General features: G+C 28.2%; 1 protein-coding gene across 50 annotated transcripts in view; it reads right to left on the bottom strand.

Moving 5' to 3' along the window:
• The window catches only part of bt (projectin protein bent), a 432,362-nt gene that overhangs the window by 55,854 nt on the left and 357,306 nt on the right, over nucleotides 1–19,202 (bottom strand). For all 50 annotated transcript variants that reach the window (XM_075363582.1, XM_075363597.1, XM_075363590.1 and 47 more), the window contains 14 exons: nucleotides 18,799–19,080; nucleotides 16,986–17,285; nucleotides 15,910–16,091; nucleotides 14,582–14,702; nucleotides 13,025–13,303; nucleotides 11,636–11,741; nucleotides 11,007–11,212; nucleotides 9,261–9,433; nucleotides 7,459–7,588; nucleotides 6,995–7,152; nucleotides 5,190–5,427; nucleotides 3,131–3,427; nucleotides 2,587–2,781; nucleotides 1,270–1,457 (listed from right to left, as the gene is read on the bottom strand). In XM_075363582.1, coding sequence (XP_075219697.1) covers nucleotides 1,270–1,457; nucleotides 2,587–2,781; nucleotides 3,131–3,427; nucleotides 5,190–5,427; nucleotides 6,995–7,152; nucleotides 7,459–7,588; nucleotides 9,261–9,433; nucleotides 11,007–11,212; nucleotides 11,636–11,741; nucleotides 13,025–13,303; nucleotides 14,582–14,702; nucleotides 15,910–16,091; nucleotides 16,986–17,285; nucleotides 18,799–19,080 — 2,855 coding nt within the window. The remainder of the gene's footprint in view (nucleotides 1–1,269; nucleotides 1,458–2,586; nucleotides 2,782–3,130; nucleotides 3,428–5,189; nucleotides 5,428–6,994; nucleotides 7,153–7,458; nucleotides 7,589–9,260; nucleotides 9,434–11,006; nucleotides 11,213–11,635; nucleotides 11,742–13,024; nucleotides 13,304–14,581; nucleotides 14,703–15,909; nucleotides 16,092–16,985; nucleotides 17,286–18,798; nucleotides 19,081–19,202) is intronic.

Below are 19,202 nucleotides of genomic sequence, written 5' to 3'. Positions count from 1 at the left end.
GAGAGTTTGGAAATTTTGGCCTTGAGGTGGCTCCAAGGTCAGGTTGCCCATCTTAGTCTGTGACTGAGGAAACATTGCTGCAGTATTGAAAATGCTTGAGACAGACAGGCATGTGACGTTCAAATAGAGGTATCAATGGCATTAATGCACCAGCAGTTTGTGCTATTCTGCATGATCACCTTCAAGTTAGAAAGTTTCGTATCCTTTATGTGTTGCATAACTTGACCAATGATCAGATAAACCAATTTCATGGTGCCATGAAATACTGCATAAAAAGTTTGAAAATGGGAAATCTTCCTGTTAAACAGTATTGTGACAGGTGACAAAACTTGGCTATACCATTATGATATCCCAATCAAGTTTCAGAACAAAGTGTGGATGTTCAAAGTTGAGGAGACCCCTGTGGCTTTTTGAAAATCCAGATCAGTGAACAGTGTGAGAGGAGTTTTAGAGCGAGTTATGTTCTTAACTCAGAAGACAGTTACAGGGAAGTGGTCTACTGAAGAATGCCTGTCTAAAGGTGACAAAGCTCTCAAGAAGCTGTGCCCAAACTCAAAGATAGACACATGGCTTCTTCACTTTGATTTGCTCCAGCACACCGCTGCAAATTTTGCTCCAAGTATTTGCCCAGCACTAGAATAAAACTGTTAAGAGCACTCTCCCTACAATCCTGACCTAACTCCATGTTACTTTGCGCTGCTCCCCCAGATGAAGTACAGACTGAAAGGGAGGCATTTTATGAGCGATGATGATCTCCTAAGGACTTGGGATGACGAGTGTGCCCAGATTGATGAAACATGGCATGGATTCTTTGAAGACTAGTTTTGAAGGACGTAAAAGTGTATAATTTGTGCTGAAAATTATTTTGAAAAATTATATAAAGTAAAGTCATACTGCAAAAAATATAGTACTCTTGTAAAGCGAGAAAATAATATTTTGTAGCTCTCATCTTTTGTTACACATGACTAGGACAGCCAATTTACCATATTTTCTTCCCTTACATCTATTAATATCACTCTACTTTAATTTTGTCTATTTGCAGGAAACTTTATTTTAATCATTTCAAATAAAATCAAATGTGCATATATCTTCTAATAAAAAAAAATGTTTTTTAGACTATCAGATAAAAAGAAGGACAAATGTCATAAAGGCAAGGTATTAAACTGTTATGAATGAAAGGTAAATTAAAAATGAAATAAATAATGAATCAAAAAGTAAATCGAAGGTATGATTTAAAAAAATAAAAACCCAATAAAAAATTATACTTACAGTATGGAGACAGTTTGGTACAGGAATGGTATTGGCATCGGACCATTTAGATTCTCCCTTCTTCTTCTTTTGTACAATATAACCTTTAATCTTAGCACCACCATCGTTTCGTGGTGGCCTCCATGATAATGTAACACTGTCTTTTGTAACACGGTCTGCTTTAGGAGGTTCTGGAGCATCAGGCTTTCCTGTTAAAAAAAATAACAATATGTAATAAAATTAAATAAAAATTTAACAAATATATAGAAATTTAAGTTAACATACTTCATAATAATGAATGACAGTTAAATTTAAGTATATCTTTCATTTTAAGTACATCATTTAGAAACTCATGTATTTGAGAAATATGAAAAATAGCTTTTATTTATAATTTAATATTAGCTCTTCGTCTTTCTAAAACTTTTGAAACGATTTAATAATAAAAAAAAACCCAACCCAACATTTATTCAATATGAAATTTAAGTGCGCTGTACTTATTTTGATTATTCAATATTTGCACTCTCTAACTTATCCGACTTTCAGTTATGACAAACTTAAAACTTAAAACTGGTTGCACTAATTGATGCAACCAGTGGGTATTCTTCTTCACATAATTTTTTACAAACATTACATTTATGGGACTAATGGTGATATTAGTTTGGAGCCATTCTCAGAACCTTTCGTTCATATTTATGAATTTTATCATACAGATTTTGTTGGTTGGTATTAAGTCAGTTGTAATATCGAAATAAATATAATCTTTAACGTTTTTCCTATTTTTTTTTTTTTTTAACAAATGTTGGTAAATAATTTTGATGAACTATTATCTTCGTTCTGAAATTTCAATTAACCTGAAAAATTACAGCAACAGGATGAGTTATTAATGAGTTCATAAATGAGTGATATTAATGAAGGTATTCAAGAATGCCATCAAAATGTTTGTGTTGCAACTTGCGATTTTGATGTAACTGTAGCCATGAAGTTGTACCTCATCACTATGAAATATAATTTGATGCAAAAAGAATGTTTTATATTTAAAATACATTAACAATGAGTATATAATTTATCAAATTCATGTTTTTGAAATTAAATTTCATACAGTTACTGTATTAGTTATTACATGTAAAAATAGTTACAGCTATTTATCAAAAGGGAAACTGGATTCCATTTTTATTTATTAATGGTAACAGCAAACTTGCATTATAATTAAATTGTTGCGTTTTCATATTTATTTCATATCCTTGTGTATTTCAAGGTGTTACTGTCAGAAAAGTTATGATGAGAATGGAAATATTCAAATTTAGGAAGACTGAAAGAAAAAAATATATATATACTTACTCTTTTGTTCTTTAGCTGTAATAGATTCAGTTGGTTTACTTGGTTTACCAGGACCAGCTTCATTCACAGCAACAACTCTAAATTCGTAACGATAACCTTCATGGAGATCATGAACTGTAAATGTATTATTTGGTGTTGGATAATTGTTTGCTCTAAACCATTCTCCACCTCTCTCACGTTTTTCAATGTAATAACCTAAAACAAAAAACAGGTAATTATTTGAGTCAAATATTAATTTTGGTCAAGATTTTTAGTAGTATGCATTTAGGATAATGCACAACTGAAAAATATTCATTAATGATTTTAGTTCGTATGATAAAAAGAAGATAATTTTGATAAAAGTGCCTGTGGTTTAGTATAGAAAAGCTTTCCTGAGAATAAAAAAAAATCAGTTAAAAGTAAAATTGGTTTTTAAGAAACAGTTAAAAATTAACCTGTAATGTTTACAATTAATATTTATTTAATTCACAATAAAATAAAGAAAAATATATTTTCAGGAAACTAAGTAATTTTCAATAGAATAATTTTAAAGAATTATACATACCTGTAACAGGTTTTCCTCCAGTAAATGTCGGTGGAGTCCATGCAAGTGTACAAGAGTTGGGGCTGTAGCCAAGAATTTCTGGTTGTCCAGGAGCATCAGGTGGATCAAATGGACTTTTAGCAGTAACTGATTTACCCTCGAGGGGTTCTGATACACCGTAAATATTTTCAGCTTTGACTCTGAATATATATTTCTTGCCTTCTGTTAAACCTTTAACAGTAAATGATGTTTTGGGGCAGAATCCTGGTACAGGTTTCCATGTATCAGATCCTGCTTCGGACATTTCAACAATGTAACCTGGAAAAAATGAATTGCTATTTAGTAAAATTAAAAATGAATTACTGTGATATTCACAGAGGAAAAAATAATTTATTTGTGATTTGCTTAATAATAGAAGTTTTAAACAAATATTTTCTATCAATTATTTTTTAATTTATTAGAGTGCATATTTAAAATATAAACAATTTGCAGAATGCCTAAGTTATAAGTAAAACCAATTCTGTTAAGTAATATTCGTATGTTTTAGTATAGCTTAATGGGCATTGTATTAAAATGGCTTTGAATGGATATGTATTAAAAATCTGTTGATCATGGATGGTCTGCTCACATTTATATCTCAAAATTAGAAGGACTAATTCAAGGAGTTAGTAAAATTCAACTTATATAAGCTAATTTTTAGAATTAAAAAAATATAATCTATTTATCATATCTCTAGCAATTTTTCTTCTGAGGAAGTCACTTTTTCTTTTCAGCTTATATCTTAGTCATTAGTTTCCTCAATGCAAAAGGTTATTCTTATATTTGTACAATTTAACTAATATTTCAATATATATATATATATATATATATATATATATATATATATATATATATATATATATATATATAAGCAGAATTGGCAAAGCTTCACTATTGCTAGATTTGAATATAGATAAAATGAACACAATTGAAAGTTTGATAAAACATTAACAAAATGAACACTACAGAACTTCACAAAATTTAACCTTTCCGTTTTACCCTTTTTCCCTTTTTCCTTTTCCCCATTTTCCTTTTTCCATTATAATTTTACTATATCCCCTTTCCCTTTCTCCCATTTTTCTTTCTCTTATTTCACTTTCCCTTTTCCTGTTTTATTTTTCCTCCTTTCCCCTTCTTCCCTTTTTACCTTCTCCCCTTTTACCTTTTACCTTTTTCAATTTTTCCCTTTTTCCCTGTGTGTAAATTGGTCCAGTCATTTTTTAGTCTATAGCAGACACAGATATCGGAAATATTGAAATGGAATTGTACAATATTTATTATAGCGTGTGTTGCTTTTACGTCCAACAGATAGGATGTGTTTTCCAAAAGAGCATGTTTTTACCTGTCACAGGTGTGACATCTTAGATATATAAATAGAAGGTGTGTAAACACATGTGCGTATTCGACTGCAACATTGTGTCAATATTTCAAAGCAATTGGTGAAGAATGTTCAGAGATTTAAGATTTTGAACAAACAAACATTTACATTTAATATATTAATATAATATAATATATTATATTATCACTATATATAGATTATATATATATATATATATATATCAGTATTTTGATTCATAAACTGATTGAAGTAGTTCATACCCCTGATTCTTTGTCTCAAGTCTCTGAGCTGGTCTTGCATTCTGCCATCTAATCATCTCACCTAGATTCCTCTTTAGGATATGGCTTACCTCCCAAACTTCATTTTACCTTAGTTTAGTTTGCTGTGACAGATCAACCCAGTTAAAGTCATCAGAAATCCTATAAAGACAAGTTACACCCAAGATCCAATTAAACTTTTTCATTTCCATTGTGACTCATTCACTCAATTTGCTTTAGGTAATAACCAGAATTCTGATCTATACAGTACTATGGGGATGGATAATTTTCTTGTGTACTACATGTAAGCTATTTATAATTTAGTGGCTAAAACGAAACTATTTATGGTTTATAAACTATTTACTAGTAGCCAGGATATACAAGCCATTACTGAAATGGAATTTAGATATTTATGATTTGTAAGCTGAACTATTTAGCAATGTACCTGTTATTTCACTGCCACCATCATCATCTGGTGGGTTCCATGATAGTGAAACAGAATCTTGAGTTGTGTTTGAATAAGTAAGAGGTCCTTTTGGAATTCCAGGTTTATTGACGACAATAACTTCAATATCTGCTGAATCTTTACCGAATTCATTCTTAACCAAGATCGTATACTTTCCAGAGTCATTGCGATTTGAATTCTCAACTCTGAGTTTTGTAACATTTCCGCTAGTGTCAGTCTAAAAAGTAAAAGAAATGAGTAAAAATACTAATGTGAAAAATAAAGATTAAAATTTCATACTAACTGAATATGATTAATCAAAACAAATTAATTGTCTATACAAAATAATACGCATAAAGTTAGTAAGTACATAGTACATAAACTTATCTTTCTAATGTTCTCTCTTTGTTCAAGACAAGCCGTAAACATAGTCAGAGCACTATGCAAAAGTGAATTCCACTTCAATAAATGTTATAAAATAAAACACTTGATTAAAAAATGACTTTTTTAAAGAAAAATTAATTAATGTAATGCAAATTTAATTGTTTTAAATTTAATTATTCAGTTCCACTGGAACATAAACTTTAAATGTTTTATAATGTAAATCAGAAGTAATGTTATGATCAGACTTCAATTATTTCAAATCAGAACCATTACTTAACCAATTCAGTTGATTTTTGAACATGTCTTCCAATAACTAGAGGAAAAGTGAAGTTTGAGAATAACATTTTTGTTACCAATAAATTACTGACTTAAGAATGACTAAAAAGATGGCATCTTCAGTGAGGAAAATACAAACTAGATTATCACTTGGAAGACAAAAAAGTAATACTGTATCAGCACTGTTTAAACATCAAGCAGAAGAAAGTACAAAATACCAGGCCATAGTAGCTAATGATAGTATTAACATGGGAGAGTAGCTTATTTTTGTAGGTTTTAAACTTTACACTGCAATAAATACCACTTGGAGCATTATCAGCACACCAAAAGAAATTAGAATTACATATCATCCTTTACATGAAAATCACTCGATGAATGGAGTAACAATATTAGATATTTCTTCACAAATTAATGTACAACGTGTTATTTAACTACAAAAAAGGATCCTTAGCCTAACAGCAGGTATAGATACAAGGGACAATTGTTCAAATACTTCACAAACTCCAATTCCCACAATTCCTTCTACACACATATTGGAAAAAATATTCCGTTGTTTCTTAAGAGACCTTCAGAGAAGATTTATATATATATATATTTATCAGAACCCTACATAATGGAAACTTCATTCTACCAAATATGGAACAGCAATCCATAGTAACAGACTATCACATACCAGGGACAAGATTATATTGAGTTAGGAAAGGAAATCAAATCTGATAACTATCTCTGTAGAACCGGGAACAGAAATGAATTTCCTGTATCCAGGAAGATTTAATCTCCTGAAGTGATCCTTAAAAATACTAAAAACACTATAAAATCTTGTTTATCTGCCTCGATTGTACAGTGTTGAATTTTTTAAACAATATATTGGCATGTAAGTTTTATGAAAATGTAGTTATAAAACTGAATCAAATTTTATTCTTAAAGATAATGGAAAAATATTATATTATAATGTATTATTGGAATAGCATTATTTCGTATTCATTTTGGTCTAGTATCACATTGGTCTACATGATTGGGATATCCCCATAAACATAGGAATTGTCAGTAATACTTTATTAACAAATTTGATGAAGAAAAACTTATTTATAAAATAAGATAGTGTAATAAGAAGATACAGTAATTAAAATAATAAGTATAATTACTGTAATTCTGTTTGTAGCAGGAAGTTTAGAACCATTGAAGGACCATTCAACAGATGGTGTAGGTGCACCAGAAACTGGAATGTTGATAATGATTGGCTCTCCTGCACGAACCTTGATCCTCTTTCCAAGAAGTCCATCCAAAAAGAGTTTTGGTTTTTCTATAAAAAAGAAGAAATTAAAAAAAAAATCAGAAATTATTTCAACATAATTAAGAAAACAGTTATTATGAACTAGCAATAATTTAAAACTCTTTTTTAACTATAAAGAAACTATTCATTGCTCAATAAAGGAACAATAATTTCCTTTAAAAAGGAACAATTAAAATAAAGGAACAACTTATTATGACTTGTGTTACACTGCTTTTATATCCAGTTGACTAAGTCAATCATATATTTTTATATCATCAATAATATTTTTTTAATATAAAAAGATAATTAACAAAATGAACAACAATAAAAACCAACCTCTCATTAATTTAGCTGTGTATACATTGGATACATCACTTGGTTTGCCATTTCCAGCAGCATTCACTGCACTTACTCTGTATTCATACTGTTTTCCTTCATGAACATGGTCATCATAATATTCCAAATGCTAAAGACAAGTAGAAAAAATAATTAAAATGTAATATAAATTAATTTATAATGTAATTAATAAAAAATTTAATTCACTCAGTTTATACCAGCTATAATAATAAATAATTATATGAGAGATAATTAATCAAGAGATAAATAAAGCAACAGAAATCTCAACTTCATTTATGAGCTCTTTTTGAAATAAATTTTTTTGACAACTTTTAAAGAATTAATGTAAAGGCAAAAAAAAAACATATAATGAAAATAGAATTTCTGCATAAAATAATAAAAAGCAGGGTAAACTGAAAATTAATAATCTATTTTATTAATTTTTATAGAACTTACTGCAACAACATTAAAAAATTAAATTGTATTCATAATTATTTAATTTAGGATATTTATAATATAAAGCAAATAAGTAGAATCAAACCAATGTTAGGGTTTATAATAGAGCATATAGAATAAGAATGAGGACAAAGTTTTGATAATACTGTACGTAGTAATTCTGAAGAAATTAAGCCTGCTAAAAGGATATATTGTTGGCATTAAATGAGGAAATATACTTCATATAACAAAATATCATAAGAAGGAAAATACTTATGCTTCAAATTTTTAATTTAACTTGAATTTCAAATTAAATCCAAATGATGTATAACATAAGAAATCCTATATAGTGTCGATAAGAAATAATGCCTAATGTAGAAATCTTATAGTGAAGATAATCAGAGAGGTGAAAGATGATGATATTCAGTGGGGTGTCTGAAGGTACCCTGTGGTAATAATTCTTAACAAACTTGATAATCAGATTTTGCTTATAATGCTGATGTTTGCCTCTTTATTCTACACACTTTAATGTATTACTTGATTGCATGTCTCTTGCATTTTCTCTGCTCCACTAAAAACCTTATGGAGAAAGAGGAGACTGTTTAATAAATCCAGTCTCCATGAAGAGCAATTATTCTGATTTGCATATATTTCAGACTAACTCATGCTTTGATCTTCCATGTGTAGTGGAAACCATCAGGATATAAGAATAAGTGATTTATTCTGTAATCGATGATTTTAGACAGATTGGATTGCAGTTAGAAAAGGAGGTCTAGCTTTATCCTATAGATACCTCAGTTAAGTTTTATAGCGCAACCCCTCTGAGAAGAAACAAAGATCCCTGTACAAGTCCATAGGAAAACACCAAGTCAAAATAATCTAGATGGTAGAAATGACTGCTCCACCAACTATTTGATAGTATTAGCACAGTACCACTGATGAAACTAGTGAAGCGGTTAATGCAATAACCATAATGCTCCAAGGAAAATGACAGTGGAAGAATGAAAGCAGGGAACAATCAACTTCCAGAGGAGCTGCCTCTAGAGGTTGAGGTAATCTATGATTTGCTCAAGACCCCAGCTTTAGTAGATATATTTTGTATAATAAAAACAATGCAGTTTGGTATAACATCTGAATCAACATTAAAAATAAAAGATGTAAAGCTTTGAATTAAGAGTATAAAAAATCACACCATGTATCCACAATACATTACCATTTTATTGAAGCCAGATATTTCAAGAACTATTGTGACAGAAAACATATATATGTTTATTTTTACAACTGCACTGTTTGTATTATATGAAATCAGTTATTAATTATTATCTATGACCTATGAGACTATATTTTGAAGTCATAAAAAATATTACCCTGCAGGGTTCTTTGTTGAGTTTGACCCAACGACCAGTAGCTCTGTCTCTTCTTTCAACATCATATCCAATAATTGGGGATCCTCCATTACTGATTGGTGCAGTCCACTTAATTTTAATGTGATCTTTATCAATATCTGTTGCTTCTGGCTTGCCTGGTCTACCAGGAACATCTGTAAAGAAGTTTATATATATAGTCACTGTTAATTGTTTGTGTAAAATTTTTGTTTTACATTTAAAATTATGTAATAATTAACCACTTATAATCAGCTACAAAACTGCTTTTCTTAAACAAAACAGTCGTCACGGCTTAGGAATTTGTTTATTCTTCTGATTATATACTACTGAAGATACCAATCTAACTTGTAGCTTTACTAACCTCAATATTTTTATTTTTATGAAAATATCATCTCTATGACCAAAGGTCACACACATTTAGAAAGTATTGACTATGGTAGGCAACACATTCAGAAAACCGCTTAAGAAAACTAGTTGGAAATACTTATTAATGAAATCAGTGACTGTATAAAGTATTATTTGTCAAAATTTAGAGACTATAAATTTATAAATAGGCATTAGTTCTATGTGGGGTGTCTGAAGTATCGTTAACACTGCTAATCGTGCAGTAGAGGGGGTACTTATCATGATACCATGACAGAATATCATAGGTAGCGTAATCCACTCCCATCCTGCGTATCAACAGAGCTTTCTAAACCATAACGAGATCCATATATGAAAATTTTGAATTCAAGGTCAACTACCAATGCCAAAGGTATAAAATATTTGCAAATACATTTAAAAAAAATAATATTCATGAAAGAATTTTAACTATAACAATAATTTAAATTTTATGAGTAATAGAAGGCCTAGCTTTATCCAGTCAATAGTTAGCTTACTGTGTAAATTTCAGATAGGGAACAGAATCCTTGGATAGTTCAGCAGGAATAATAAAGTTTAACTTCTTACTGAGAGCAAGAAAGAAGCGCTTTGATGGATAGTCCCAGCATGATGCTACAGATAGAACCAGGATGACAAATAACCTAATCTTCAAGACAATCATCAAAAGATAAAATCATAAAGAATAAAAAAATTATAATAGTTGTACATATATAATTCATGAGTAAAAGTTTAACGATTTATCTTTAGTTTTAAAATAAAATCAACATGAAAAAACTGATAAAAAATGTTAAGTAAAACCTCTTAAAAAAATTATCTTACATGTAACACTTTACATAAAAATGATTTACTTTAGCATAAAGTATGCCATGTGCACAGTGCTCAATGCTAATGTACACACTTGAATATTATTTTAACTTTGTTTCATATAAAGACATATGAAGTATATATTGAGAATTATGGTAACTTTTTTTAAATTTAACAGCAGTAGGGCTCATAAAACTCTTAAAATAATAGTCCAGTATAATTTAGAGAAAATGCATAAATTTATAAATAAAAAACACATTTCCACTAAATATTGTGATATATTCAGTCCTTTTTTAAATTCATTAAATTAAATGCATATTTAATTTATTAAGAGAAATAAAATGTAAAAACACATTTCCTCTAAATATGATATATTCAATCCTTTCTTAAATTCATTAAATCAAATTCATATTTAATTTATTAAGAGAAATAAAGTGTAATAATTAAATTGAATGAGACTATCAAAAAAATCAGATTTATATTGTAAAAATTTTTTTCAATGATAAATATTAAAAAGATTTGAACATTAAGTAATTTACTTACCAAATTGGTTCTTAGCAATGACAGGTTTGCTAGTCGTAATTGGATCGGATCTACCTTGTAAATTCTCTGCCATAACTCTAAACTCATATTTAGTACCTTCCAAAAGGCGAGGCACTGTAGCATGATTATATGCTGGATTAACATAGTTTACAGCAGGTACCCAACCACCTCCATGAGTCAAATCACGTTTCTCAATAACATAGCCACTGCAAAAAAAGTTCTTTAATTAAGTAATGAAATTATATAATGTAAAATACTAAATACATTAAAATTAGGGTTTATCTAAGTTTAAAAGTGTATAAATGTGCTATTAAAATGGAATGCTTTAAAAAAATAATTATCATGAATATAACATGGAAGGTACAAGAGCATGTAAAATAAAATATTGCGAAAGACTGTTAAAGATAATATTATTAGCTTATTAAATATTATTAATATTATTATTTTTAATATTATTTTAATGATACAAAAAACATCTATTAGTTAATGGAAGACTTAATAAAAAAATTCATTTAAAAAAATGTGTATAACTAACTGACTGAAAACTGATATTAGTGAAATCATTTGATAAATAAGTTTAAGTGTATGAAAATGAAACACACACACACAATTTTGTGATAATAACTTACGTGATTTCGCTGCCTCCATTATCTTTAGGAGGTATCCAGCTTAGCGTAACACTTGAAGATGTAATTTCTTCATACTCAAGTGGTTCTCCTGGTGGTCCTGGCCGGTCTATAAAAAAAAAGATAAAGAATTACATAAATAAACAAATTTAAACTTTTAACCTATTAATCGAATTAATATATAGTCTGTCGCTGAGCTTAAGTTGTACAAAAAATAAAAATATATCACATATTACAGTACCTACTAGCAGACTGCTTGCAATTTAATGTTTTAATATTTATCCTCAGACAAATATATTTTTAAAACTAGCCATTCAAAACAATAGGCCATGTAATAAAAGTGTTGGAGTAACATTTAAGTGAGGATAAAGAAGAATAATAATCTTGGTATATATGGCTAAAGATAACAGTATGCAGTAGAACACTGGAAGAAAGCTAAAGTGAAAATATGTGGACAGAAATAAGAGAACTTCTAAAAAAAATCCTAATAATCAACTAATTAGAAAAGCATGAAGGAGTAATCACTAAATGAAAACTAGTGTCAAGAAAATATGAAGAAATGTTGAAAGTAATCTTCCTACGGATGTGTAATCTACACAAAAAGCTGTATTCATAAATGTAGAAAGTTGGCAATGCAGCCCATTACAAAAATTGAAATGAGTAATTCTTAATTTTTGATTAGTATTATATTATATCCCTTTTTTTTCTGTTTAGCCTCCAGAACCTCAAGAGCTTCCAGAGTAAGGTATTAACTTCAGGAGATGAATGAGGATAATATGTATGAATGTAAATGAAGTGTAGTCTTGTACAGTCTCAGGCCGACCATTCCTGAGATGTGTGGTTAATTGAAACCCAACCACCAAAGAACACTGGCATCCATGATCTACTATTCAAATCCATATAAAAGTAACTGTCTTAACTAGGATTTGAACCTTAGAACTCTCGATTTCGAAATCAGCTGCATCGCAATGACAAGTTCACCATTAGACCAACCCGGTGGGTTATTGTATTATATCCTTGGAACATGATAAAGAGATCATAGTTGTCCCAAAATATGATGGATTATAGATACAAATATTCTAATCCTTGAAGGATAAGAAGATGAAATATGAGAATACTTATTTCTACTTGTGTACTTTTAAATAAACTGAAATAAATATTAGATCCCAATTTAAATTATACTGCAATATTATAATCATTTTTATAGTCATTTCTAAGCTATTTAAATTACAAATAAATAATACATTTTGTTCAATATACAAACAATCTATAAGAAAAAAATTGAAAAATTTAACAAAATTATACCTTCCAGACAATACTGGTTAATATACATACAGAGTAATAATAAATTAAGTAAAGAATTTATATAAAAAGAAAATTAAAAATTCTTACCGAGTACAGTAATCTGGAATGATCCTTCATCAGTACCAGAACTATTTCTTAATGAAATGTGGTATGAACCACTATCACTACGTTTTGTATTAACAGTGTGGATAATTGAATGATAACCGATTGAAGTAACAGTTGTTCTAGCGTCAGTCTTTAGCTCCCTACTACCAACAGTCCAGAAAACTTCTGGAGGTGGTTCGCCAATAAATTCAACTTCAACGTGTAGAATAGTACCAGCTTTTAGGACTATATCATTCAATGGTGTTTTGATCTTTGGAGCCACTAAAAAAAAAAAAATTACAGAATAACAGGCATAGGAAATAAGTAATATAATACAATAAAACAATTTTAATAAAGCATATTGTAATAAAATTATAAAAACAATTCTTGAATTATTAAAAGTAATGAATTAATATTATCATGTTTTATACTCGACTTTAAGAAAAAATATTTGTTCAATTCCTAGAGTAAAGGAATATTAAAAATAAAATCAACTATAGACTTGGATTAACTAGTAATATAATCCCATATTTTATATGAATGAACTTCATGTACTATATGCTCATAAATAAAAAAAAATTACCTTTAAATACTTCCTAAAAATACTTGTACAAGATTTTAATTTGTAAATTTTTCAAAAAAAAATTTAATAGTATTTTTTTTTTAAAAACTAAAAAGAAACTACAATTAACTTTAAAAAAATTCAACTCCATTCAATATACAACATCCTGTCAATATATCCCTCCTTCTGTCCAATTTTTTCAATATAATACAATTAATTCTTCTAACAGAGAAGCAACTACATCAAAATTCTAGGTTGAACAATATTTTGAAATATAAAGAGATGCCAACACACACACACACACACACACACACACACACACACACACACTTTTTAAATATATATATTAACAGTTGTGGAACGAAGATTTTTGAACTAAGTCTCAACTAATTATATTTTTGGTCTAAGAAGACATCAAAACATTGAGAAATTAAAAACCTCTTTTGGTTACCTTTTTTTTTACTATAGAAACAATTTTCTTTGGTTAGAAAACAGCTGGGAAAGGAAAATAAAATGGATATAGAAAATATCTACAGCCTGTATGAAAATAACTTGTTTGGAAAGTACAACAATTTAACTTTACAGCACTCTCACATATCAGTTTAACTTCAAACATTTTATTTATCTGTTTATGTTAATAAATTATTCATTGACAAAGTGTAGAAAATTAAAACTAAATATAAGCAGTTAAAACTTATAATTACAGCATTAAAATATTTTCTATTCACAATGGAATACAGAAGACTACTTTCATAAATTTTAATTGAGAGAATTGGATTGGAGATGAGGCAAATAATGTAGGGGTGATAGTGTTTATATTACACCATAAAATATTAAAAAAACTAGCATTATTGTCAGAAATAATAGCATTAACAGCTTCTGATTGAAAATTTTAGTAAAAATCTGTTTGATTAGAAGCTAAAATGAAGAACTTGTTTAATTTATTAATTTCAACTTGCGATTGTGTTAATTAAAAAAGTGATTTAGGCAATACTTACAGTATCTTCGTTTGGCTATTATTGGATCAGTAGGTTCACTAGGAGCACTCGGTCCAGCAGTGTTAACTGCAATTACACGGAATTCATATTCTTGACCTTTAGTCAAATCTGGAATGGTAACCTGCAAAATGGATGAAATATTACTAAAGCCTTACAATACACAGGTAAAAATACTACATGAATCAAAACAATCTGAATTTTCTTCATATAATTTTAAATGGATTGAATGGAATAGCTTACTATGTACTTCGCCTATATATATTTATTTATAATTTTGTAGCCTTTTATATTACAATAAGAAAAAAAGCATTTCACAATAAATATCTTAAATGATAAATCTACAAAAATTTTTGTTTAAATTGGAACATTTCTGAGGAAAACTATAGCTATAGGTTTTGATGTAACATCACAGTATTATAACGTACTACGTATATGTATAATATATACAATAATTACTCTGTATATTATATAAATACACAGTCGTGTAAACTGTGTATGTATAATAATATATAATACAAATCTAATCCTAATTCTACCATAACAATAACAGAAAATTTTGACTATTAATTCAGTCACAGGTAAAACAAACTACTGAATGAGAAGCTATGGAAAATGGAACTTGGATAATCAGTTCTGGATGGTGAGTTCAAACCAAATCTTAGCTTCTTTTTTCATATAAAATATTTATGAAACCAAATCACACATGGCTTACAGCACCCTTAGTGACATGATTGAAAGGGATGATTATTTTATACTCTATTATTTTACATAAGATCCAACCAAGAAAGTACTGACATTTTATAGAAAAATATGTGTTCATAGCAATCTTTACATAATATCCATATCTATACATCATATTATAAAATAATACAGAAGTAATACGATTTAAATATTCTATAAATCCAGTGTATTAGTCAACGTTTATTTTGATTGGGATATTGGATTATTTATGAAATCTGCCATATGAGTTGAATTAAAATCATTATGACAATTTTACTGATAATTATATTTATTGCTTATTCCAAAAATTAAGAATCTGTTATTTATCTGTACATACTAACATGGACAAGAGATAACCCTGTACATATAATAAAAACTTACAATAAAAACATTGAATAGATTATTTTATTTAACTCCAGTTTAAAATTTTGATTATTTTTTTATGTTCCAAAATCTTGACTTTTATACCAGATTTTATAGTCTTTCCAATATGATGTCTAGTATTTTGGTATTACTTTACATGATTTATAACTTGAAAATAATTCACATATTAATTTTTCTGTATATAAAATTACATGAAATAATGATTTAACAGAATAGTTATTTACATTGGTCTTGCTAGCTGGAACAGTTGCTGCATTAACCCAATAAGGACTGCCTTTTTCTTTCTTCTGTATAATATATTCGGTTATCGGTGAGCCACCATCAGATTTTGGTTTAACCCAAGCAATATCTGCATGATCTTCATCCCAATCAGTAACAACGGGTTTCTCTGGAGCTTCTGGTTCATCTAACAATTAGAACCAGAAATTAAATTAAAAATTGATTCATTCATCAAATTAATAGTAATAATAATAAAGTTACTAGTCACTGACTTCCTAACTGAGAAGTCAGTTGTTTCTTACATAATCCTTAAACAAGATAATACAAATTTATTTACTACAGAATCAACAATTAGTATATTTTCAATAAAGTCATTGTGAAAGAACATAATGTGAGCAATAACAGTAGAATTTTACAGTATAAAACAATGTACTTTGGATAAAAGAAAAAAATTAAAGTAAGTAAAAATACAGAGAATAACTAGCATGGTAATAATTAAAAAAAAAACATTAACTGTACTATGACAGAAATACAAGTTGACAGGTTAACGAAAAAAATGACACAGAATAATCATTCACAATGAATATCTATCTCTCCTAGTTGTTTAGCACAGTCTCATAACATAAAAATAATATCCAAAATCTAACACGCTAAAGCAAATGAAGGCATTTGAAAAAGCATAAATTGTCTCTTCAGTCATCAGAGGATATAATCTTTTCTTCGATAAAATTCCTTAATTAATTAAGTCATTATTAGTTAATTCAGTCATTATGGACTTAGTGAAAAAGTGCTTTACTGAAATTAAACATCAAATAAAAATAACTATATTATAATCACAATACCTATAAGCAGTTTTTAGTAAATTCTTCTTTAATTTGTGATTTTATTTCCTTGAGCCCCATGTGTGAAAAATCATCAAGGTTAAAAAGTAAACATGAAAACTATGAGTGGTTTCAGAGGTAGAGAATAACCCATTTAGTAAGTATCATACTTATTAAAATTATTATGACTATATAATATACAAGTATATGCAACTGTTTATTAAGTACAAAGTATAAATGAATAAAAAAAAAGTACAAACCAAATTCATTTCTGGCAATAACTGGCTTGCTAAGTTCGAGTGGTTCAGATTCACCAACGCTGTTAACAGCTCTAACTCTGAATAGGTATTCCTTACGATGAATCAAACGAATGACTTCATGACTAAGAATTGGTGACATTCCGGCATCTGACCATGTACCACGAGACATATCCATCTTTTCTATGACATAATGTAATATTGGAGCACCCCCATCATCAACTGGTGTCTTCCATGTTAATTTCACGCTTTCTTTAGTGACACTGCTTACTTCAAGTGGACCAACTGGTGGTGAAGGACGATCTGAAAACGTATATGATTGCAAAATTAATCAGAATAATAAAATGAGTATGTAATTAATGTTTAAAATCTAAATATGAAAATGTTTTAATATTTATACTATATTAGAAAATATGACCAATAACATTTTCCTGAATATTTTCTTGTTTTCATTTAGATAAAATTATAATTTGCTGTAAAGTAGAATAAAGAGTAAAATAATCTAATTTTATTTTTATAATCAGGTAATCAAATTCATAAATAAGTAATATTGCATAAACCAGGGATGCCAATTTTTCAAAAGTTTTAGCCATTTTGATAATTTGTTAACATACGTGTATTATGGGCCACATGATGTTAAGAATATGAACCACTTTTAGATTCAATTTTTTATAATAAAATATACATAAAACAAACTGAGTTTTTTTTACATATTCCACTCATCCAAATACTTACGGATTTATTTTTATTTTGAAAAATGAATTTTGATAGCTGTTATTTAATGTAAAATCCCTGAGAAAAATCTATTCAACGAACAACTTTTGGTTTTTTATTTGAAGTTTAATTTTTTTATTAAATAATTTGTGTGAGAAAATAAAACAAATAAAATACAATACCATTCAAAATAGAAGAAAACATTTAGAAAATTATAACTAATAAACTAAATGAACAGAACTGAAATAAAAAATTAAGAAAAAAGTACTTTTGTTACTTTTTCTTAATTCAAATTAACGACAAAATATTCTTCTTTATGAGCTATTTTAATTACAAAAAAAATATGATATCTAAACTCAAAGACCAAACAAAGATTACTGAAAAAATTGTTATATTTAAAAATGTATTTTTCAAAGATTTTCGGTAAGTGAGCCGCAAGTGGCCTGAAGGGCATATGTTGAGCACCCCAGAATTATATAATAATATTGTTTTGATATCCTAGAAGTGGTTACATTTGTTATCTCAGAAAGCAAATCAAATTTATAATAAAAATATAGAAATCTGATTTAAATTATTTTGTACCACGATATATTTGAAAGAAATCAAAGAGATAGTTCTATAGAATATTATTCTACTAAAATTTTATGTAGAATTGTCATTATTTTTAAAAATTAAAATAATTCAATATTTCTACATTCCTGGTTACCAGAAAAGTAAAGTAAAAATATTCTAAGACAACAATTCATAGAATAATTTGTTTTTTTACTCATGATTTTATGTGTGTTAATTATAAAAATATCATAGGAATAGTGAGTAAAATGTACTAATGCGATAATTACACATTGTTAAGTTCTGTTTGTGTTCCTCATAACGTATTAATCTACTTCTAACATGCAATATGCCAGATGCATCAATCTTCAAGCTGTGAAGCCATTTTTTATTCACCTTTATCCTGACAATTTTTTTATCCAATAATATTGCAACACAAGATAACTAAGATAAATAAAAAAGTTCTCTAAGGTATATTTTGTATAAAAACACAACAAAATATTTATAGTGTTCAACAGAATTAAAGAATTATAAATGTAAAACGGAATCTTACCAATAACAGTAACATTTGCAGATGCAGAAGCAATTCCAAGGCTGTTCTCTAAAGTAAGTGTATAACGACCAGTGTCAGAACGAATTGAAAATGGTATTTCAAAAAGAGTTTGATTGCTGTAAGTTCTAATATCAGCTCTACCATCATCTGGAATAGATGTACCGTTCAAAGCCCATTTTGCAGTAGGTTTTGGTGATGCTTCAATAGGTATTGTAAAGCTTATTCTCTGTCCTGCATGGACTATCAAATCTTGAAGTGCTAACTTATCGATTTGAGGAGCAACTGCAATAAAAACAAATAATAATAAAAAATGTATTATTAGAAAAGTATGATTGACATAATTATCAGTATAATTATATTTTATGAGAGGGAAAGTGGGTTATATTTAATTAAATGCACATTAA

Source organism: Lycorma delicatula, chromosome 4, assembly GCF_047948215.1.
Source record: "Lycorma delicatula isolate Av1 chromosome 4, ASM4794821v1, whole genome shotgun sequence".
In the NCBI taxonomy this organism is placed as follows: domain Eukaryota; kingdom Metazoa; phylum Arthropoda; class Insecta; order Hemiptera; family Fulgoridae; genus Lycorma; species Lycorma delicatula.
This window is presented reverse-complemented; position numbering and strand designations above follow the sequence as displayed.